Source organism: Phalacrocorax carbo, chromosome 1 (assembly GCF_963921805.1).
Source record: "Phalacrocorax carbo chromosome 1, bPhaCar2.1, whole genome shotgun sequence".
Classification (NCBI taxonomy): Eukaryota; Metazoa; Chordata; class Aves; order Suliformes; family Phalacrocoracidae; genus Phalacrocorax; species Phalacrocorax carbo.
Window position 1 is genome coordinate 115,021,724 of NC_087513.1, and position 18,722 is coordinate 115,040,445.

General features: G+C 45.7%; 1 protein-coding gene across 7 annotated transcripts in view; it reads right to left on the reverse strand.

The window, feature by feature from the left end:
• Positions 1–18,722, reverse strand: part of TIAM1 (TIAM Rac1 associated GEF 1) — a 193,767-nt gene that overhangs the window by 108,816 nt on the left and 66,229 nt on the right. The window contains exon 1 of one of the 7 annotated variants that reach the window (XR_010375875.1): positions 11,795–11,890. The exons of 4 other annotated variants lie outside the window; for them this stretch is intronic. Coding sequence is in view for 1 of the 3 variants with exons in the window: in XM_064470503.1 (XP_064326573.1) it covers positions 11,795–11,819 (25 nt within the window). In the remaining 2 variants the exon portion in view is untranslated. Of the gene's footprint in view, positions 1–11,794; positions 11,891–18,722 lie in introns of those variants that run through there. 2 more of the 7 variants (XM_064470503.1, XM_064470530.1) reach the window with 2 other exon arrangements.

Here is an 18,722-nt window from a genome sequence, read left to right on the forward strand (position 1 = left end):
AGAATAAATCAGGATAAATCACATTCAATATCATGACAGCTAACTATAAATTTTAATTTAGCCAACATGATACCAAACATGACATCCTGGACTAGACTGACCATAAAGTTGTGATTGATGTCACAGAAACTAACTTGATGCTTAAATACATTAATATGTTGCTATTTAGACAAGCCTTAAGTAAAACCTCAGAATTCTACCAGTATTTTTCAAATCCATTTAGATGAAGAAACATAGATGAAGCCATCCAGCTTTTCCAAGGAGATTACAGTGTCTTTTGTGAAAGAAGTCAGGAAGCAATTCTACATGCCAAGTCAGTAAACAGAATTAGAAATAGAAGAGTAATAATTCCATTTTTCATCAGGGAAAATGACAGAAATAATTAAAAACTAATAATCACTACGGAAACCCAGCTGAAACATTTGTTGATTTTAAATTAAAATGGTCTTGCGTTGGACTAACAAAGATTTGTATTTAGAATATTTTCAACACTCTCTTACTAAAAAAACAGCACTTAAATTTACTCAATTTTTAATTAAAAGAATAACCTACAGGACTTGGAAGAAAAACCTGGTACAGCTTTATGGATTACTCTGCTGCAAAGAAAAACACTGTAGTGTTTGCTCCATCAAGAACAGCTAAAAGAACTTCATCTCATAGTTCAAGTGAAGTTCAAAATTACTATTAACATGAAATTTTACTAATATAAAATGTAGATAATACAGTATTTTCTCCTTTCTCCTCACACTTACATTTTGTGATTTCATCACCTTGTCTTAATGTGTTTACCTACTAGCAAGGGATCATAAAGATCAACAGGAGGGCTGGTTAGGGTGCAGTAGCTAAAGCCATCCCCATGTGTGTACCCAAGCACACTGCTCTGATTTTAACTCGGGCACAGGCTGAGCCCTACAGTTTAATGCCATATTTCACCATCGCAGCTGCAGGGGCGGTAACTTCCAATAGGGGACCGCTGCGGACGGCTGCGGGCAGTCAGTGACTCAGTGCCCAGTTTAATTTGCTATTAAAGAAGACAACACCCTTAGCTACCTTTTCTTTGTCGCTTTCAGGACTGAGCGCTCCACGCATGGCTGCTGCCCCGGCCAGATCCTATGGCCCTGTGGCTACTCCGTTGCACACCCCAAACTCTTCTCAGCTAGTGGGAGTTTAGGTTTCTTCATGCCTCTAAAACTCTGGTCTCCATACAACCTTTTTGGCAACAAGACCAAAAAAAGTCGTTCTACTGTGATTTTGTAGAGACACAAATGAGGTGATATCAATGTACAGGTACTGTCTGCTGCTGCAGCTGAATCCCCTTTGCACAGGAAAATCAACCCCACTGGCGTTCTCAAATATGAGCTGTGCTGAAGGACGCAAGGGAAACCTCACCGTAAGCAGGGAAACTCTCACCTGGGGGGGCCTACGGAGCTCCAGGCATTTCCAGAGGGACATGGCACTGGCTGAGTCTTCTGGGCATCCTCACGCCTTCAGGACTTGGCTGCCCAACTCCCATGGTGCAATCCAATGTGCGTACACAACCCTGATGACAGCCCAAAGAAAACGGCTATCTGCATGGGTCTGCAACAAGCTGGATGCATAAATGGTCACTTAGTCAAAAAACCTCTCAATTTCTACATGGAATCATGACAACCCAGCCGAGGCACACGATTTTGCCTCACACTCTTAGGGATCAAGCTCTTCACATACATTTATGCTTAATCCTTTGAGCACTATTACAATGTCATACTGAAAATAAAATAGCAGCTTTCAAGTGTAGCTATTGAGATAATCACAGTCAGCCAAAAACAATCAGAAAGCCCGAGTCCTCAAATCCACGATTTACAGTGAAACAGCTAATGCTAACAGGTAGCATTTCAGATCACATTCTGTACTGCTGAAGAAATTCAACAGTGTTATACAATGCTGTCCCATTGGGTAGACCTATTTTCTGTTATTAGCCTGATGAAATAACCTGCAGTACTTACACTGGGCATGTTCATGTTCCTGTTGTTTTCCTTACACTTAGCACCATTACTTATTTTGATGTATTCAACAAGATTTTAGGAGAACAGTCAGGTCAGATGTGGGGGAGATGTTTTCAAAGAAGGTCATGTACCTTTAAAGTTGAGGCCCATTTTTTCTAAATATTTTCATTCTAGAGGATTCTCTTCAATTGCAAGCCAAGAATTTCAGCATGCAGCACCCAGGCTTTCTGACAGGTTTATGAGTATATTCAGTTGTTAGGCTTAAGCTAAGGCTGCATGTTATAGTGAAGGTACCAGATTAGGGCTCCACTCTCAAACTTAATTCCACAGATTTACAGGGAAGTAACTTAAATCTCCCTGCATCTCAAATCTCCCTTTACAGATGGATAAATTACTTTCCTGTATCACTGAAATAAAGTCAGAATAAATCCATTTATATAGGTGAAGTGCTCAAGCAGGTGACATAGTAGTGACAGAGATCTAATTAGTCAGAAGGGACTGTCTCGACACTACATAATTTCATCAGAGTATCAAAAAACACAACATCACTTTGCTTCACATAAAAGGCCACTCTAAAATGAAGGGAAAGGAGTCATATGCACCTCCTTAAGAGATGTCCAGAATTAGTCTGATATACAGACTTGTAGGACCCACTCAATTACTTTGAGGTAATATATTGCAATAAATTGTAGGTAAGGCATGGTGGAATATGAATCCCTGGCTGCTAGCATTCATCTATTAGATTTAAAAAGAGAGGTCAGAAGAAGATAATCCTCTTATTGCTCTATCAGTTTCACTACTAGAGACTCTAAACCTGAAATTTGGTCCAGCTTTAGCAATAAAAATAAATTATTTTTATTTGACAACATCCCAAACCTCCACCTCTCAAGAGTTCCGACTGAGAGCCTCACTGAGCTCCAGGGGCAGTGGAGCAGGTCCGGTCTCCAGCACCCACCAGCTTGACTCGGCCAATGCTCCCGGCTTTTGAAAGCCCTTCAAGTGGAGAGCTGAGAAAGCGGGTGAACGGAGAGGCTGGACAGGCCTCCACACGAATGTATTCATTTCTGAGACCTCATAAGAATTTTGCTAACAAAATCACAGCAACAGGTTTTGGTACCTTCTGGTGCAAAGAGGGTAGTGAAAAGCAAGCGCTGCCAGGAAGGCATGAAGTTGCTGTCTTTCCCTTCTGTACCAAATTCTGAGTAACATTAAGATATGACTAATACCTTTTTGCAGATTGCAGCGAGGCAAGAAATTTTATTGCCATTTAGAGAATGAATCAGTAGCTCCAAGAGGAATAAAACCTTCTAAAAGCTTTTATCTTCCCATATTCAAATACACATTTTTAAAGAGAATTTGATAAAAGCGTAACTTTAAATACCTGCTGAAAATGCTTTAATCCTTAATTCCTTCTCATCAGTATTATGTGCTGCCAAAACCTATCTGTTGGATTTGTTTTACTTCTCTCTGAATAATTTAGGACCAAAGCACATTACAGAAAAGTCAGTGGAAGCAACAGGTGGGTAAAGGCTTTGAAAATCTGATGCCACTCCATTAAGTGACTCATTTTGGGGTTCAATGAACAAAAACTGCATTAAACTTTAAAGGGATTCCTGTACAGAAATAGCTCTCCACAGCTGGCTGGTCTCAGTAAGTTAAGTGAGTCGTACACTCTGATGAGCAAGTTCAAGATCGCTCCTGAAAAGCTGGCTATCTGCAGCTTGCCTGTAATCTTGTCTAAATTACAAGAAAGTTACGGATGGCCAGCTGTGCTTCTCCTAAACCCGCCGTGTGGAGGAAAATCCCAGACAGATGAGGGGGTATCTGGCCATCTCAGGCAACACAGGCTAGGGAACCATTTCAAAAACAGGATGATCAACCAGCAGGCTTGTGATAAGCACAGTGAAGTTGGAGCAGGTTCTGGTGGCAAGCAGGATCCGGCCCCCTGGCCCTGGGAAGCCCTGGAGCTCAGACTAGGACTCCATCCCAGTGCAAGGGTGCATATATTTACAGGGGCTTACAGGCAGGTCTGCGCCCTGGAAATGAGGCCAGCTGAACCCAAAACTGACTCCAAAGGCAAATCCTCAGGCTTCCTGTTCCTCTTGTGGACAACAGCTCTAGGCTATAACAACTTAGGGTAAAATGCACTGAAAATGTGCAAACTCTATTCAGTAAGTATCAGAAAAACTTTGTAAGTGTTCCTTAATCCAAAAAAAAAATCTGTGTGCGAGGAGCCATCATCTTCCTTTACGGAGGCACCAAACAACCATGTCTGAACGGTGGGCAAGTCATCGGCAGCAGGAACTGATCTACTCCAACACCCAGACGACACTCCCTGCAGCCCCCTATCATCTCTTCAGAAAATCAACACTGAAACCAACTTAAAAGCAAAGTCTTTGGTGGGGGGAAGTAATCCAGCAAAGCCCTGAATGCAGATCAGGAACCTGATCTGAGTGAGGCATTGCCTCACTCAGTACGTTTGTGTTACGTGCTTGCCTCATGAGTGCAAGGCTTTACCTCGCCAAAAGACACTACAGCTGGAAAGAGACACACACACACACACACACACACACCCCAATCCTTGACATAACAACAGCCTCCACCGGCACCTCCCAAAGTAAAGCTGGTCTCTGAGGAATAAGATGCCATCCCTGGACAGCAACTTCATACCTCTTTGCTACTCCATGTCAACCACATACAATGTTCTCAGTCTTTTATTATCATGCCATCTCTACATCTCTCTGCACATTTTAGTATATAGGATGTTAATTTTTTCTCTTAATAGATTTATTTGCAATTTTGCCTGCCTGACCAAGCTGTTGTTTTACTGGGCTCCTTCAATTAACCTTCAAAGACTTCAACCTTTTTTCCCCCTACACATTTGTAATCGGCACCGAACAAATGTTTGTCAGAGCACTTGATTCTACTTTCACAAGACATATTTCTCTGATGTTCTGCGTTGCTGAATTATGCAAAAATAGTATACTTTACTGACATACTTCCTATACATTTGCAAGTTGTTATATCTGTGTTTTATACACGCAAGGGGCACGTTCTCTGGAAACCTTTTTCTTCTGAGACACCATCCACCCTGATCACTTCCTGAGCGCTGATGATGGACCCTGCTGTATTTATACTGCAGCTGCATCTGAAAGCTCCAGTGAGGACTGAAACCAGAGCTCCCGGCTGCCTTACAATCATACAAGGTTATGTGATCCTTGGTCCAGGAGCTCATGCAAAGCCATAGCCATTTTCCCTATCATTGCAGACTCAGGCTTGTCAATTATTTCATTGCCATTTCTTTGGAGGCCACATGTCAGCAGAGAGGCACCCAGCTGTCCCCTGGCTGGGGGGGCAGCTGGTGCTGCTGGCGAAGACAGACAAGGGGCTCCCAGGGTCACTGCCAGTGAGTCCAAAGTCTCTGCTGAGCTCTGGGTATTTATACAGGTTTACCAAGTCCAGGTGGTGCAAAACAACTGACTGCATCTACTTTTTCCTCAAAAATCTCCCATTCCTTATTAATTTCCCTTTGAAAAAAAACCCATAACTTCCAAACTTGAAGGTATGCTCAGATAACCATGTCAAGCATAAAGACCTGTTTTAAACAGTAAACAGAAGCTGAAATGTCATGCATTCATTCATATGCCTCCAGGAATGACAGCTTGAAGGAACATATCAAATAGTATGACTCTCCAAATTTTAAGAAAACAGGTTGGTAAATTACAGTGATTTATCATTCCACAACAAAGTACACACAGAAAAAAGCGCTTCCCAGAAAAAAGATTACCAAGAAATCATCCAGATGTTACTAAAGCACTAATTTGCTCAAAAAAAAAAAAAAGCAGCAACAAATTACTCCCACTGGCTTTTTTGTCATAAATTTCATCCTACAACTTCTAACTAAATGGACTCTGTATTCTGCTTTGAGTCTTACACCAAGGCTATGTGCATTTCTGGTGCCTGGTGCCTATGCTTGCATCTCTTACAGCAGTACCTTCCCAACTCCGCTCTAGGATGCCATAAAAGTGAACAAAAACGCAACTTTCCTCCAGCTGAAGGGGGGCAGGGTACAGTATAAAACAGCATTTTCTTTGCAGTTCTGTAGAAAAAGGTTCCTTTGTTACTATTAAAAAAAAGTACATTAGTCATTTTTAACCAAAACAACCTTTGGCGTGCATTATACATCACTTTCACTGTAAGTCATCAAACGCTTGGCAAAGATTTTCAGTAACCACTTTAATTCACTGCATAAACCTGCAGCGATCACTTAATAATCCCCCCTCCAGGAAACCTGGGAGTAGTTAATGCTTCCAGTTCCGCAGTGCTTGGTCGACAGGTTTCCTCCAGCAACCTGTGGGCTGCAGCCACGCCATGCCGTGCCACACCATCCCTCTGGCCGCAGCGGGGCCTCGCACGTGGGTCCCCCCTCACCAGGCGTGGTGGGAGGCGACTCGCAAAGGCAGACGAGCGGCCTCCCTGCAGCCAAGGAGGAGCACACAACCTCTGTTGGGGGTCTTCCAGGTTTTGCCAGCACTCATGCAAAACCCAGGCACAGGCAGGGACGCGTCTGATCCCTTTGGAGGTGAGACCTCAGTGTCGAGACACACCTTTCCCATGACTGGGATAACCCAAAAATCATCTTCTCAGACACTTGCCACAGGCATGGAGCTGGCAAGCAGCAGTCATACAGATGCATTTTTTTAAACTCAGACTGATCACTCATGTCCACTAATTTCAGGTTGGGAAGCTACACTACAAGTTGATGTCCTTTGACACACTGGATTTGGGGGTTTTGGCAATATTCAGCGTAATACCATGCAGCCTGTCAAAATCATTTTAGCTTCTTCCAGCTAGGCAATTCAGCTAACGTGCAAGAATGTGCCTACAAGCAGTAATGTTCAAGTTACTTTTGTTTTGTTGTAACCATTAAATTCTCTTTCTCCTGCAAATCCCAGACCTGATCAAAATCCCTCCTGCACAGACCAGGGTTTTGGCCCCTTTCCTGCCCGGGTGCAGGGAGGTGGCTGCACCCACCTCCCTTCCCAGCGGTGGCCTTGCGCAATGGGGAGTCTTTGTCTCCATTTCAGCATGTAAGGGCCTGGAGCACACTCTGAATATACCTTCCCCGCCCAGGTTAATGCAAATGAATAACAAAGCAATTTTCCACTGGGAAGCAGACAGCAGAAGGCTTATTTGTTTTCCCTCTGACTTGAGGATTAGAGGGACTCGGCTACAGGACAACAGAGCCCTGTTTGCTCACCTGGGACAGTCACGACATCAGGTTTTCAGAATTTGTGATAGCAGTTTCAAATACGAGCCACGAAGCCTCCTCTTACTAAAAGCCAGGGTACTTCCAGCAGCCACACAGCAACATCGTGTATGGAAGAAGAGACCGGCATGAGAGGCTCCGTGCATCCTCCAAAAATGGTGCAGGCAGGTATTAATGCAAAATCTACATGCTTTCCTTTTTCCCTCACACCTCTGCTATTTTATAGGCTTCCAAGCCCCGTTTTCCAGCTTCCAACAAAGTACTACAGTGGAGGTCTGGCAACTCCCCTGACTCATCCATCTGCAGCTATGACTCGCTGGTGTCCTGCACTGCCTACTTCAGAGAGCCTTATCACCCACAGCACCCAGGACAACCACCCCGATAGTTCCAACCCTATGGGAAAGAGACATTTCCTTACACACACAAGAGGCTTTGGCTCTGTGGAGCAAGAGGCCAGCAGGGCAGAGCCATCCACCCCTGCTAGGCAGGTGCCATGGTCCCCTGGCCCCTGCCTGTCCTGGCAGCAGCTGTGCAGCCCCCTGTGGCCATCCCCTTAGGCTGAAACGTATCTGGGCCCCAATACTAGCGCTGCAAGTATCGATACAGAGGAAAGGGGGGGAATGGGGGGAAGGCTGTTTTATTCAAATGCTTTTTCTGTGCTTATTATTCAATGTAAAATCCCCTCAACAAGCAAGGTGTTTTCTCACACTAATCATATAAAACCGGGCCTGCCAGTTCCAAATTGTCTAGAAGTGAAAACAGAAGTAGAAATGCAGAGGAACTTTCACAAGGCAAAAAAAAAAGTTTCTGCCTCTTCAGAAACAACTGTTTGTACCACCAAGGCCACCTACCAGCACCACCTCTGTATCCCCTTACCTCTGCAGAGGGGCATACCTACTTTCACACATTTCTATGTCCACAGGTAATCCGTAAGCCTGATCTTTTGACAGACCCAAACTGTTCCTGAAATGTCCCTGCTTGCAAACGCTCATGGCATTACAGTGGCGTGCACGTATGCAAGGTGATTTGCAGTCAGGCCCCAGTCAGCTTACAGAGGTGCTGCCCATTAGCAGTAGCTCAGTCACACCTATGGCAACGCAATTCATCTTATACCGTTCTTGGTGAACTTGCACGCCAGCGCATTTGCTGTGCTCCCAATAGCATGCACTCAGTTCCTGCTGCCCAGCTAACACTTGACAATTTGTTAAACTCTTAACATCACTGTGAGTTTGAGCTGTTAATTACGCTGTAATCTAGACCAACCCCAGACAATACTAGAAAATGCAAGAGTTAAACCACTGCTGATCTCCCACGAGCTAATCTCCAACCTGTCGCACCGGACCTCGCCGCTGGGAAGACGACGAAAGGCAGCGAGGGACAGCGGGAACTGCTGTAGGAGCAAGCAGTAGCAAGCCCGCTGAGCCTCCTGTGCAAGGGCTCAGCACAGAGAGTCTTCACAGGAGCGCAGCCACATGGGACCCCCCAGCCCGCATGAGCCCAAATGCACACACTGCCTAATGGGCGCCCCGTTCCACTGCTGGCCTCTGCTAGGATCATCTATTTGCTTTGCTTTACAAGGGCTTTTTAAGCTACCCGAGAACATCACATTCCAACTCTTATTGAAAGCATAATTGGAAGTCTCAAAAAGCAATTACATTAAAAGCACTCTGCAGTGAATCAACTAACTACCTGTTTGCCCACGAGCCTCTCACACCAGCCACAGCACGGCCGATGGGGCTGTATTTTCAGGAGCTGAGCATGGAGGGAGGTTCACGCATGGGAACAAAATATCACCCTCCCCCTGGAAGGAAGAGGGGTTTGTTAGTTATCACAAATACTCCCCCCTTTCCTCAAGTCTTTCGACACCATCCCACTGAGATAGCAAACAAGCAGCAGAGAGCAAGCCTGCTGAGCCAGGGAAAAAGGATGTTCTTGTTTGTTTACAATTCAATTAAAATCTGAGATGGCACAACCAATAAAGAGAAAAACTACATTCTGGTTCTAGAAACTCCTAAATCTTATGTGACCTGTGTCTTGCAAGACACAATACAAATGTAAATATTTACATGATAACTTCCCTTTTTTTATCCCTTGTTTCTGCACTGTTTGCAGCACAGCTGGGCTAATCCCATTTCCACTGCGCTGTATTCTGACCTCCTTAAACAACCCCATGCTAGGATATTAAAACACTCTAATCTATAAATAATGTATTCCTCTCATCCAGCAATGGATTACTGGGCCTTAAAACCCACTGGAACACACCGCACAGTCACCAGTTTAACAAAATAATACTGAGAAAGACATATCAGTAGAGAGTTGTCCTCTTTCTTGCCAAATTTTTTAAAGATGATGCTGCCATTACTTTTGCATTAGATTTTTCTTTTTTTAATAAATTGTTTAGGAGCTGCTATTTTATTCTGGTGACCTCATTTTTCCCCCACCAAAGACCCTCTATTTTTTTGCGCTATTAATCCTCGCAGCATGGCAAAAGACGAGCACCAGCTAACTAATCAGAGCCGAAGTACAGGGGGAGCAATAAAGGGCTCGCTGCTGCCATACGTCATGGGGCCTTGACATACACTGTGAGGACATGCTTTAGACCCAAGCCAACCTGTTGCCCCAAGCGGGGAGCTCCCATTTCTATGCCCCCACCCCATCCTCCTGCCCCAGCTTCAGGCAGGAAGATGCCCAGGCATTGACTGGATCCTGTGCTGGGCCAGTCCAGGTCACTGATCCTGCAGGGAACTATCCATATTTTCCTCAGGTTTCATTTTCAGACAGCCATGACCTATGACTTGACTCAAGCCATAACATGTAACTTCTTTTAAAGATAAATGGGTCTGCTCCAAAGACCGATGTCTTAATAGGCTTGGCTTCAACAGCCGCAATGGTGCAAAAATCAAAATCAATGCCGCTCCTATGTGCTGGACTCCAGCACAAGTCCTACCACTGATTTCCCACAGCAAAAGCATAAAGTTCAAGCAGACACTTAAATTATGCAAATTTGCGGTTTGGTAGATTTTCTCCAACAGGCACTCTGGAAAAATAAAGTGTTTCTGCCTCAAAACAAGTTGGAACCCTCTTAAAAACAGAAGTGAGCCCTTTAAAGAGCAAGTTCCCCTAGGAAGTGTAACCAGACATGCCACATTTCAGCACTTGATTCCTTAGCTCCATTTGCTGTGATTAAGACAGCAGTTTTCCGCACATTTTTTTGTAATGTACAGATCACTTTTAAATCCAAAAGGATTGGGGAAAAAACAAGCAGCCCACCGACATCCACAAAACCTGCTTCCTTCGTTCCACTGCACTAATCACATGTGAAAATTTAAATCACTCCTGCAACGTGAAAACGCCATCAAAGGAATTAATAGCCACCTTGACAATGGGTTTCTGGTATATTAAATGAAACGATTAAAGCACTAACATCTCCAACAGCTACAGCGTGACTTAATTCCCCCCAAGAGGTACGCATTATACTTTGCCTCTGCACGGGAGGATTACTCATGGCTGATGGGTTACAGCACAGCTATGAATCAGGTCTGAACCCTGGCCGTCGGAAAGCAAGCCCGTGCCCCTCAGGAAGCAGAAGCCATATCCAGTATTTCTACAGCAGGCCTGAAAACAGCGGGTCAGGATGGGAAGCCAGCCCCTCAACGGCAGCCAGCTGCTAGGGGAAGAGCAGGGCCGGGAGACAGACAGCACTGCCCGCTTGGTTATTAGCCCTAATGCTTAGTCACAGTAATTGCAGGGCCAGGGCTCTGTGCTCACATTTCCTGTCACCAACCCAAGAATTAAGCAATTTAGATTTAAAGATAGTAACCAGTATATAAAGTAACTTGGTAAGCAATCGCAAAAGTAACTAGGAGAAAAATAAGCAACCTGATATGGAAAAGCCCGTGCTTCTGCAGCATTATCAGATCTCGGGCGAGTGCGAGACCCCACCAAACCCAGCCTTCCCACCTTCATTGAAAAGCACAGCAGCATCGCCCTTCACAACGTTTCAGCTTTTCCCACCTCGCAGAAACACCTAACAGAGCTCAATTCAAGTTGAAACCTTTCACGGGGCTCATTTTCAACAATTAAAGAGCATGGCAACCTGTAATTACTGAAAATAAAGTCAGACAGCTAAAGGAGGGAACCATCTTTAATAAGTAACATGATACTACATTTTCTCTCTTGGGGAATGTAGCTATTAAGTCCCCAGCTCCCATTCAATCAGTTCGAGCTCTTGGTGTCTGCAATGAACCCGGCGCACTTCTGCTACCTGCGAGCAGCACAAACCCTGGAAAAGCAAACAACACTCGGCAATTGAATGCCATTCAGAGAAAGCAACACCTCCATCCACGCTGGGGACAGACAGAAGTGAGAAGAGGAAAGCCTTACAGGGCTACCTGGACACACAGCATCTTAGACAACACGACGATGCTACACCCCACAAACACGCTTCCCCAGCTTTAACTGAGCTTCAGCTGCTCTCGGTTCCCCCAGCCCAGCAGACACAATGCAAGCAAAAGTTAACGTCTTTCGCGAGGCAGCTTACCGCTCATCATCAACAGCACAAACATCTTTGCCTGTTCTGTTTCCCAAGCTGCGGCGGCTGCCTGTAACAGAAAGGAGGAAGCGCCAGCGTTTCATTCCCCTTCTGCTTCAGAGTGGGTGTAACTCGTTAAGTTTCATTCTAAGATGAGATGGGTCAATTGGGTGTGTTTGAAGGTTTGGGTTTTTGCCATCCCTCCCTCCCTCCCTCCCTCCCCTGAGTAATTCCTCCCGTCACAGGCTTCAGACGAGCTGCCACTCAGCCCTGCTGGCTCCTGAAATCTGAATTCCTAAGGACACCCCTCCGGGGTGACTTTAACTCGCCAGCCTGGCACACTGCAAGAGGATCCAAGAAGTAAAATACCCAGTCAATCCAGAGGCAACCATCAGCAACACATGAACCAGCCATGTGGTCCCCTTCCTCACGCTGCTAAACTGTATCGTCCCTGGCATTTCATTGCATATTCAGGAAGCAATTTACCAGCAATAAAAAATTCCGACCTACTCTGCACCTTTTGCCACTGCCCTTGACTCCCTTACATCCCAGAAGATTTGTCCCTGGGTACGTATCTGGATGGTGCTTCTGTAAGAGGACATGCATTTAAAACGCACAGGCTCCCACTAAGCTGTCCACAGGTGCAAAAGTGATTGCAGGATCAGGAACTACAGGGATTTCAAAATTACTCATGGATCTGGTTTTACTTAATTCACTACTTCCATGTAACCGCCTCTGAATTAGGGTTTGAGCAGCATCGTCCTCAAGACCAGGGGTGGTTAATGGTTGCTATAAATAAGAAATACCAATACAAAACCTAAACCATCTGTGTTTTTTCCTCCACCCTGACTCTGCACCATTTATACGGGAAAAGAAAAAGAGGTATCAAACTGTTCTCAGAATGAAGGAGACAACACAGCAAATATTTTTTACGAACAGAAATCAAACTAATTAACAAATTAACATTTACCACTCTGTGTGATAGTTTAAAAATACAGAGTATTAAGTAATAACCATATCCTTGCCGTTCTGCCCTCTGTAGCCCACCAATGACCACAAACTGGGAAAAGGACAAAACCATTAGGAAAAGAAAAAGCCAAAATAGCAAAAGGTATGTGCAGGAGCCCAGTTCTCCCACAGGGTTACGCGCAATGTTGTGCAACTGCAATGATTAAACAGCAGTAGTGAGGTTGTGGTGCTCCACATGCCTGGGTGCTACAGGTGCTAGAGGAGAGGATGGGGGGAGATGATTCTATTTTGGGTCAGTAAGAGGCGAGACAGTTGAAGTGATTCGATGTGACACAATCATTCTTGCACACCCCATTATGAAAAAACAGGCACGTGAGCAGAGTTTCCTGGTACAGCAGTCAGTTTTAGCCCACTTCAAACACCAGGTTTGGTTTAACTTTACATTCAAGTATTTGCCGTATCAGATATTTCAGATATATCTGCCCATGCTTAGAAAGTGCCAGGTCCCCCCCATGACGGTAGGCACTCCTGATAAGCACAGCAGCCCTCCACCTCGACAGCAGGAAAGGGCTGAAGGAGGGATGGGACCAGATGCACCATTTGGACTAGAAAGCCCTGAAACAATCAGTCCTTAGCCTTACATTTTAACACCAGATAAGTGCAGCCAACAGCTCCTATTTGTGGGCCAGGCAGGAGAAATAAACGGAAGAAAGCCCAGGGGAGCACACCGCCTGCTCCTGAAGTTTTTGGCACTGGTAACTAGCAAACCCCAAGCAAGCGAGCAGGTTTGGCGAGCCATGAGTGACTCAGAAGGCAATGGGGGGGGGCTGCTGCTACCTGCCTTAGGGTTCACTCGGGCACAGCCAGCAGTCACCGTCTTCAACCCATTTGAACAGCCCGACAGGCATAGCCGCATTCAGAGCACCAACACCACCCACCCTTAATTGCTCCCATCAGAACAGCTTCACCATTGCGCGGAAACCAATATGTACGTATACACAGGGGTGCGTGCACACAAGCTCCCATAGATACAAAGCAATTATGCTCCAGTCCTAAAGGAGAAACATATATGCTTACTACAACAGATCGCAAGTGATTGTCTGAAGCATTTTTCAGCTTAAGAGGATGAAAGGAGGCACACCCTTTTGCTGCCAGCATTAGGACATTTTCCATTCTGTCACAGCAGTTTGGGGCATCTTTTCCTGCTGGTTCACTGTTACCTATAACAAATCCATAGCACGGCTGGGACTCCCAGCAAAACTTGAACTACATGTGCCCCCCTCCCTGTAAGAGATGCTTTCAGAAGTTTCAAACAACCAAATCGTAAGTCAGCAAGTCCCAAGTTGGTCTGGCCACCAGTGGATTTCAAGTCAGGGCAGACGAATAAAAGAAAAGCAGTGATTTCCCCTTCCCATCATGACCCATAGCACCGGAGTAAGAAACAGCAAGTAATAAATAACAACACTTATGTACGGAGATAGATGCACAGAAGAATTACAGGTGCCATCACATAACTAAGGTCTGGGGCTTTTGTAGATACAGCACTTGATTTGGTTGATCTGGTTGTTGCTGCAGTCTTCAGGGGCGGCTGAATGGAGAGGCAAGGGAAGCCTTCTCCCCAGCTGTGTACCAGCCAACACACCCTCCTCCAAAGCTTTGCTGAGACACAAGAGGATGGGCCTTCAGGGAAGCCTGGCTGGGCAAGCAAGCCACTGCAGTCCAGGCTGCAGAGAGCAGGTGGCCCCAGCCACTCGGGGAAGGTGCGGAGCCTTGCCGACAGCCCTCCCGGGCAGCACCGTGGCTTGTCAGCTCACGCCTGCCCGCTGCGGGAGAACAGGCATTTCCAGGCCCCAGCCCCATCACCCCGGCTCAGCTGACGCATTTGGATACACGCCTTTTGATGTGGGCTTCCTCTGAAGTTGCGCGAGCCAACTTATATAATTCTTAATGCTCTCCTGCACTAAGCGATCAGCGAAGACCTACCGAAACCTGTTTTCAGACAACCTACCATATTCCATCCAGAACAGGCCAGAGACAACCCAGCCAGCCGTTAAGCTGGCCAACTGGAGGGGACGTCACCTCCAGGAGCTTGAAGACATGACCACTGGCTAACCCCTGCAGCTGGAAGAGGCACTTCTCAGCTGAATAAAGATGACACCACTGAGAAAAGCCCCTTTTTCTTACAGTATCTGCAGGACAAAACCTAGCAACACTCATAGAATCGTTAAGGTTGGAAAAGACCCTTAAGATCATCAATCCAACCGCAATTCCAGGGAGTCCACAGGCTTTCCTAAATATCAGACTGAGACCTGAAGACCCCTCCCCAGAGCCCAGAGGAGAAAAGTCCCCGCAGTGTGGCACAGTGCACTGCAGGACAGCACCTCCTTGGTCATGAAAAGAGGGGAGAGGGCCTCCCATCAGACATAAACCAAGTCTGTATCCTGTGTAAAGGTGTATTTATCAACCCTAATTAACATCCCAGGCTTCTCACACCCTGGCACACCTGCTAATTAGCACACATGAGTTAATATCATTTTAACAATGGATTATCACTTTGGGCAGAAAAATGGTTGGGAGTCACTTCAGTACAGTGACTCACCCTGAGCACAGCAGCAAGGTAAGATATGAAGAACATCAGCTGCACTTGCACAGGGCTACACAAACCGTATCTCTAACTACAGCTTACCTTACAAAGCCAAGGTGCTTCAAAAATTCATGATTTTATCTGTCTTATTTTCCACCTGCGCAAACAGACGGCCTTGGAGAAGCATCCTGTCTCCATCCTCCAGACAACTGGAGACACTCAGGTCTTCCTTCAAGTCCTTATAGCCATGATGGAGTCTCTAATGGTCCCAGCCACTATGATTATCCCCTGCTTTTGGTCAAGCATGTTTCAGAACATGACCCCAGGGCCCACCAGGCACTGATCTGCCAGGGACGACCCCAGGGGAACACCAAGGTGCTGATGCCCGACGCCAGTTTCGGCGCTACTCCAAACATCCCGTAACCACAGAACAATCCGGCGGCACAGGCACACATTACTGAGATATTATGCTCCTTTTTCACATAGCACTGTAAAACTACAGCCCTACGAATGTAACCTGGGCTTCAAAGTTCAAGCTGACTCTTGCACATCACTGTGGATGATGTGGCCAAGCTGTGCACTGGCTTTCACCCTGGTAACCCCCCTCCCCTGGGAGCAACACCCACGCTTGTGCCTGTGCGGCCTCATGCATCTGGCAGGAAGGACTATGACTGAGAATACTGCTAAAGCAAAGGGTTGTCTCTGTGTAGGTGGGGACACAGTTTGCCTCAAGCCATCTTATATTCAATGATAAATTGAGGAAGAAAGTTGACTTAGGCTGCATTTTCTTTTTAAGCCTCAGCTTTCAAACTGGATCGCTGTGATATAGAAGCTCACAAGAGGGCACTGGTAGAAAACCATCACACCACCATCAGAATCACTTCTACCCCCTCAAATTGATGTTTAACTCTACCTGCCTTCACTCTGTCCAATAAAAACCTGCAAACCAACCCTAGACAATTAAAGAATGTTAAAACCCTGAAAAGTTATACTAGACTGAATGTATCCATACTCCCTGTTATCACAAAGATTTTCTCAGCTTCATGTTTCTATTTGGGATTAGGAAGGGAGCTGTGAAAGGCAGGTATTGTTCAGCCACAAATAGTTCTCTTTCAGCCCCTACAAAAGTAAGCTAATGAACTATAGGGTTGGTTTTTGGTTTTGTTTTGGTTTTTTTCCTATTTGGAGAGGTCAGCAGATATATCAACTCATGAGAAAAATGATCCCTGTTGTTACACTGCAAGGGCAGTTGAAAAAGGTTTCTAATGAGCTACAGGGAGTGGATGCTGAAGATGAGCCAGCACACTTGCCTGTGAAACCAAGACGCAGGACAAGAGGCATGAACCACCTCTGGAGCAAGTACAAGTTAAAATTTAAGGCTTGCGTTTCATTGTGCTGCTTGTGGCTGGCAGCTCTCGCACCGACTTTGCGGCACATATGCAGGCACACTGCTCAGACAGTGCACATAACTTCACGGGCAAAGGTATGGCTCCTTCTCTTTACTGGGACTCTCCAGGTGCATGCATGTGAAATATACACCTCTGGGTATACAGGATTAATATGTATAGAAGAGGCCTGCTTCTAGTCACCTAGCCTCAAGAAAATATCCACAGTGGTGAAGCTCTTCTGGACACGCACACACACACATACCTGAAGTTGCTACAAGCTTCTGCACCTCCCCAGCATCAGGATGGTTTTATAGGGTTGTCTGGCTGCACATGGTGGCTCCAACCCAGCTACCCCCGACCACAGAAGCGGGTACTGCTGCGACACCCCACGTTGCACAAGCCTTGCAGCAGCACCCGTGAGCCTGTTTGGTCCTTACCACAACTGCCACGTGAAGCAATAACAAGCCTGAGTTTAATAAAACAGGGACTGTTTTCTTTTTTTATTAGGAGGCTTGAGGAGGAACATTTTATTCAAGACCTCTAATCCAAACACCCCCTTTCGTTTCTTTGAAAGAAACTAGGCCGTAGCTGCTGTCATTTTTATGCTGCGTTCTGACACGCTTCCACCATATTCCTGCCAATAGTTTTAGTTTCATCGGAAAAGTGAGCTCAAAATGACAGTGACAAGCTGTACACTGGTGATGATGCTGTCAAAGGATGGGTGTCGTAGGTTTATATTAGTTGTTAAAATTTTTCAATGCTAAAAATAGGTATCACAAGCTTTTGGATTCACCACACTGAAGTATCAAACATACAGGATATTCACACCTTCAAATGAGCCCAAAGACACTCAAAGCCAGGTAAAACCAGCAACACGTGACGTACAGCAAAAGTCTCTGAGCATTAGTTATTTTGAGAAGGAAAAACAACACACCGCCATATGAAATCTCATAACAGCTCTGGCCAAAGCAAAGACAAGATGCTGCACACAACATGAAATACAGCAGCACAATATGGGATGCAAAGGAAGAAAGGAAAAAAAGAAAAAAAAAAAGAGCTTTAAGAGCTTTAGAGGAAAAGACAGAAAATACTGCATCCTATTATCTCAGCTCTTGGTCCAGATCCCACTGAAAGGGAGGGCAGAGAGCTTCCTACTGCAGCTCCTCCTTTCTCTCCTGCCATCCCTCACCTGCCCCAGGCCAGCAAGAAAGGGCCCAGAGCTGTGAGGCTAGAAAAGGATACAAAAGCTGGTAGATTGCCAGCAGGCTGACATTTCCATTTGAGGGATGACTTCTCCTCAGGCAGCAACCCACTGACGGACGCTGGCCAGGAAACAGGTCACCAAAGGGGATGTTGTTTTCATGGGTAAGATGGCATGGGGGCAGGGGGGAGACCATTTACAAACCAAATCCAGCTTACTTATTCCCTCTGAGTCACTGAGATGGCTAGCACAGGCAGAGTTGTCCCTGTATTAGGCCAATATTTATAGCAGAAAGAAAATGAAGCATCATAAGGAATTGCTAATTAGATGTTATCATAACACTGTGTAAAACTGAACCAGCACTCCAACGTGCTTTATAAATAATTAGCAAATTAACTTTCACAATACCGTTGTGAGGCAAGTATTATCCCCATCTTCTGCATAGCCAAGCGGAGAGCAAGCAGCATGCTCACGGCCACAGTCCTTGAGCAGAGGCAGGATTACAGCTGATGCCCTGGTCCGCTGTCACTAACACCTTGTCCAGGCATGGGCTGCTCATCCAGGGTGAAATCCTGACTCAAAACACTTACGTTAAGTTAACCAGAGCACCTGACCTGCCACCTATGTTTTTATGCCAACAGTGAGAGGACAGAAGATATTTGTCCCTGTATAAAGCCCAACGGTACTGAAAAAAGCATGGTGGCACAGTTGGCTTAAACCTACCAAAGTCCATACTGCTGACTTAAGGAGAGACCTCAGCCTACAGCCATGTGCTCCCTTCCTGGCACACGTACC